Source organism: Trichoplusia ni, chromosome 4, assembly GCF_003590095.1.
Source record: "Trichoplusia ni isolate ovarian cell line Hi5 chromosome 4, tn1, whole genome shotgun sequence".
Lineage (NCBI taxonomy): Eukaryota > Metazoa > Arthropoda > Insecta > Lepidoptera > Noctuidae > Trichoplusia > Trichoplusia ni.
Window position 1 is genome coordinate 16,013,306 of NC_039481.1, and position 6,106 is coordinate 16,019,411.

The 6,106-nt window shown below is 31.4% G+C and overlaps 1 protein-coding gene across 1 annotated transcript; it reads left to right on the plus strand.

Annotated features, from left to right (window-relative positions):
- The first annotated feature begins 3,201 nt into the window (after positions 1–3,201).
- Positions 3,202–4,392, plus strand: LOC113493243. The gene has a single exon (XM_026871116.1). The coding sequence runs from the start codon at positions 3,303–3,305 to the stop codon at positions 4,371–4,373; it is 1,071 nt and encodes a 356-aa protein (XP_026726917.1). The 5' UTR covers positions 3,202–3,302; the 3' UTR covers positions 4,374–4,392.
- Positions 4,393–6,106: the final 1,714 nt, after the last annotated feature.

The window sequence follows — 6,106 nt, forward strand, 5'->3', positions numbered from 1 at the left end:
TTGTAACCGTTGCTCGGTATTTTTACAAATCCATCCACGAGTTGATCGCATGGAGTTTAAACATGAAACAAGCTTACACCGAAATCGCTCTTTATAATTGGTCGATCGCATGTCGCATCCATTATTTTCTTCGGCGAAATGTTTGTGGATATTATTTTTATTAGAGCTTAGCCGATAATGGGGCAAAAATGAGAAGCTTAGCTCAATTGATGATAAATAAAATCCACTAACCATTATCTGATATTTTCTTTGGGCTTATTTTCATCTTAGTAACCACACCTACTTGTAATTTATAAATCCCCCATCGTCACCCAGCCCATTGTCGATCAATGAGTAAAATTAATTAAAAGTATGGCAAAGTAATATTACGTACGCCCATCTCACAGAATATTTCATTTATATCGTAAACCATGCATACTATTTAACATTTACATTGTACGCTTTGCAACCGCATTCAAAACGTAAATTTTTCGCGATAATACCAATCAATTTTAAATGGGAAAACACCAGATTTTTTTTCTAGCGACCTAGCAATAAAATGTATTTACGTGTTAAGATTTATTTTTAAAATGTAGATTGTGATAAGAACTTGATTTTAAAAGAAATATTTATCGAGTCTATCAGCGTGGTGTTTCCTCAGTTATCTGCTATTTTTGTTGTCAGTCAGAGGGCGGGCGCGCGCACGATTGGACGCTCGGCAGTCGCACGTCGGCGACAAACGTATTTTCAGTTTCTTTTACGTTACGGAGTTCAAGTGATTTGTTTGTTTGAACGATAAGACACTCGAACTGTTTGAGTATTTGCTGACTTTTAATCTGAGATTAACAGTAAGTGAGTGTGCATTTGCTTTTTATTTTATTTTGTCGTGTAAACGATTTATTTTTTTAAAAACGTCTCGTCTTTTTATCAATGTATTGAATTGAGATTGTTTTGTATGTTACCGTATTGTGTTTTATTATATATGTCTCGTATAATTGAATCAATTATTTTGTTTTAGTATCGTGTTAAAAACATGAAAGCATGTGCGCCAAATGTTATTTTTGGCGCGCCAGCTGACATGCACTTTCAAAAACAAAGATACTCGAGGGAATCTCTTGAATAAATCATTTTAATTCGTAGATTTACGTATACACACACATTAAACACCTAATATATTCCATTTATTCAACTTGAATGCATGAACATGAATATAAGTTGTTATTATCAATGTTTGTATAACGAGACGGATTTATCGCAACTTGTAGCGTGTTCAAATAGTGCAGGGCATGTGTTCGAATTAATTATAATTATCGAAGTTCAGAATCGAAATAAACATTTCATAGCCAACTCTACATGATACATCAATCACGATACATTCCTTTGTTTAAACATTGTTTGTTATAAGTACTCGTTTAATTAGTTGCAATGAGTATTTACGCACTAATGGCATACAATAAGGCCATTGATATTACGTAGGGTCATAGTACTATGGTTGACACACTGACTCAGTTGTTCAATGTTTCCATTTTATTTGTTTAATTGGTTATTTGGAGCTGAATTGGATACGATCTGTTCTCAGTTGTGGAGGACGTCTTAAATGAATAGATTCAACAATAAATGAATCATAATACGGAACAACAAAGAACTGTGTTATTATTGTTACCATCTTTGTAAACAAACAATATTAGTGCTATAGTAACGAAATTGTAGGAACATGGAATTGAATGAGACACGCACTATTCTTAAATTTCATTGTATAAAATTGTGTGTCAGGGTTCAAGTAATTGAACTCTTCCAAAACGACTTGACCGACTCTCATGAAATCGGACATGTATTTTTCATACCCTAAGCCATATTTCTTTTTCATTTGTAAATATTGCTTTTTGTGCACCACGGCAAAACGTTTGCTGGGCTAGATAGTCTATCTAATTGCGTGTGCTTCTTTTTTTTTTTATTTTTTTTTCTGTGTAGAAAATGTCACCCCGATGATTTATACACATATATGTATTTTTGAAAATTAAAATTACATAGGTATAATTCAATCTATAAATGTTTTCTTTATGTACCAACATCTCGATTACTCGTAATTTTGATCCTAATATTTCAATGATGTACTTATATTTAATATTTCGCACAGTTTCATATAATGATCTAGTTATTATAATGTATCATGCATATTATGGCTGTAATGTGTATATTTGCTGCAGCCGCTCCTATAAATATGACACGTTATAACTCAACTCTATTGTTTACGAACAGATGGATATATTATCTTTTTAACGAGATAAAACTACATAATTTGATAGTCAGCATGTTTGTCATGACATTCTCAATTTATCTCTGAAGTAGGTAAGTATGAAGATTGGCCATATTCGCAACTGATAAATTTACAAATTAAACATGTAGGTTAAATAAATATTGAGCAACGATATATAAAAACAATCAGTGTCATTTATAGGTGACATGACAATTTTATTTTACCTAAATCCGGTATGAAGTATTCTAGTATTTCAGCTTCACGGGATTTTTCTTCATCATCAAAATGCTCACTAAATTTATTCTAAATATCGTCCTGTACAAGAACAATATTCCAAAAAAGCATAATTTCAAGACAATGTCAAATACACTACACAAACTTTGTATGTGAAGACGAAATAGTCCATTTCTTTCTGGAAGAACATGTCGAGACCCATAAGCGGTATTAAAAATATGAGCTGGACCTGTTGAACAGGTATAACAACAGATGACTGAAGTCGATAACTAAAGTCGTTTAAATGCTTACGACATGTTCATGAATAACATTTTTTGTAAATGCGACTTTCAACCATATGAAGTTAATCCTTGTATCGAAGGAATTTCAGAAATTTTCAAATCACGAATAGCCCCTCCGAACAAGCATTCGTAGATCACACAAACTTATCAGATCTTTTTCCAAGAAACTTTTAAACACTATCTTGAAATACTTTCCCCGTCTTATCACTGTGAAAGAGAATCATGATAATCCGTTATCATATCCAATAGACAGAGAAAATGGTGACCAGTGAGAAAACGACCAAGAAAAATACTGGCCACTAAAATAAAACAGTTTTAACATTAGGGAATGCTCTCAAAGTAGTCTAACATTGTACATCATACAACGTCAAAGGGTAAACCACTTTACAGTTAAGCCAGTTAAATAACGTTGTGTAACATAACAAGGACGGCGCCAACAGCCCGCAAAAATGCAAAATTTACCTAATAGAACTAATATTATCAACTGTAGTCTATGCAACAATAATTATGACCTCACATGTGCAAATATCTCACCAGATTACTTTAAATTAATGTCTCATATAGACAAAACCGCTTGGAAATGTCAAGAATGCATATGTAAACTGCCAAAGATTATAAATTCCGATACCCCTATACGCCCAAGTAACAGAATTCTGACCTCAACAACTCCAGAAGCAGAAAATATCACACTCAGAAGAAATAACACTAAGACATACAATGACACGTCGTTGGCAGAAGATATAAGTATTTTGGGAGACACGATATACGAAGAAGAAAAGCAAGCATCAAGAAATAAACAAACAGAGCTAACATTGCAAAATTTAAGCGAAATTATTATGGTACGTTTGAAAGACAATAATAAATCTATCATAGCAGAAATAAAAAACACAATAAAAACAGAAATTGAACTGGCCATTAAGAAAATAAAAGAGGACCTGGAACAAGAAACTAAACAACTACAAGAAGAAAACGAACAAAGAAAAGAAGATATAAAACTAATAAACAGCAAAATAGAAAACCTAACGATACAGAACAAAAGCTTGAAGCAAGAAATTATAGATTTGAAAACTATAATAAAAAATTCAGAAAAACAAGTAAATTGTTCGGATAATAATTCAAAGAAGATTGTTTTGTACGGACTACCAGAATATAACAAAGAGACCGACTGCGATCTGTATAACAGATTAATTGATTTGTTTCGCGAACTACAAAATGTGGATCTAACTGGCTATATTGAAAACATGCGCAGGATAGGCAGATACGGTACTCGAAATCGACCCCTTGAAATAGAATTGCTAAGCAAGAGAATGGCCAAATACGTCATAGAAAATAACGAATACTTTTACGGTACACGGATGTCCGTGTCCGAATATTTAGATGAAAATGCAAGAAAGAAAAGACAGCTCTTGCGAGATCAAATGATTGATGCACGGAAAAAAGGTCAACATGCTGTAATTAAGAACAATAAATTATATATTGAAGGAAAACTACAGAACTCATTTGAAGAAACAAAACAATTTAACAAAACCGCTATAGATCAGTCGAATACAAACAAAGATACATACGCGTACACTCAAAGTCAACAATATATAAATAATACCCAAAATCACTCCTTTCGTTAACTCTGACCAGGACAGTAAAATACTCTTTCAGAATATGCAAAGCCTAAATAACAAGACACATCTACTAGAAGCATTTATAGAAGAAAATCCTTCATTCAAGATAATATGTTTGACTGAAACTTGGCTAACAATAGAACAAATAGAAGTTATACAAATACACGGATATAAAATTGGAGCCTCCTTTTGCCGAAAAACTCGAACTGGAGGTGGCGTTTGCATTATTCTACAAGAAGAAATAGACTTTATTTATAAACAAGATATTACTAATATGTCTGTTGAATACGTTTTAGAAGTTTGTGCAATAGAAGTAACTAGAAATAATTTATTAATAATTAATATGTATTGGAATAGAAGAGAGGAAGAAGTATTCTATCAACAAATACAAAACATTCTAAATTATATAAATTATAAATACATAAAATATAACATTATAATAGGCGGTGATTTTAATATAAATATATTAGAGCGTAACTTAAAAAGTTCCGAATTCATTGATCTTATGTTAAGCTATAACTTTGTACAACATGTAAAAACTCCTACACGTATTACTAACACATCATCCACATGTATCGATCTAATTTTTACAAATTTCAATACAAAAAATACCTACACAAACGTAGAAGAATTTGGTTTCTCAGACCATAATGGAATAGTTTTAAAAATCGATATGCTACAACCAAATCAACCACAGATTTGGTACACATCAAAAAGAATATATAACAAGAAAAACATACAACTATTTCAGTTGTACTTACGAGAGCAAAACTGGGATGACATTATATTACAAAATAAAACCGTAAATGAAAACTATAGCGCGTTCAATAATACGCTACTCAAAGCCTTAGACCATTGCATACCTCAACGCAAAACAAAATTAAAAACAAAATGTAAAAAACACTGGCTAACTGAAGGTATAAAAATCTCTTGCAAACATAAACGATTATTAAAAATATTAATTTCAAAAAGCAAAAATATAACTTTATTAAATCATTATAAACATTATGAAAAAATATTAAAAAAGACTGTTTCGACAGCTAAAAAACAACAATATATAAAAAGATTAAACAAGTCAGAAAATAAATAAAAACAATGTGGAACTTAATCAATGAACGCACTAACAAAAAACCAAAAAGAGATAAATCTAACATTAAATTATGTATAAATAAACAAATTATATCTGACCCTAAACAAATAGCCAACTACTTTAACGATTTCTTTGCCTCAATAGGTGAAACAACTAACGACCTAACTAGCAACGATTCAAGTCAAACGGATGTGAAATACCCCACAGAAAACTCTATGTTTCTCGAACCGGTAACCCCTAAAGAAATAAATACCATATTAAAGAATCTAAAAAATAAAAAGAGTCATGGCCTAGATCACTTACCCCCATTGCTGTTTAGACAGTGTGCTGACGAGCTCACTTTACATTTTGGGGCGTTAGTAATCTCACAAGAAGGAAAAAAACAGTTCCAGAACTCTTAAGCATGCAATAACTAAATAAAGCAAAAAAATAAAAAAAAAATAAAAATAAACAACTAGGAATAGCACCATACAAAGCGAAAAAATAAAAAAAAAACTTCAAAAAAGACCGTGAAAATGGATTATCAAAATTCAAATAAAAATTATTACATCAGCCTAAACAAGCGTTCCAAAAAGACTCCTGATACTGTATTAATAATATTTTTCTAAGAATTTACATAATTAAGAAAAAAATATGCAGACGGCTCACA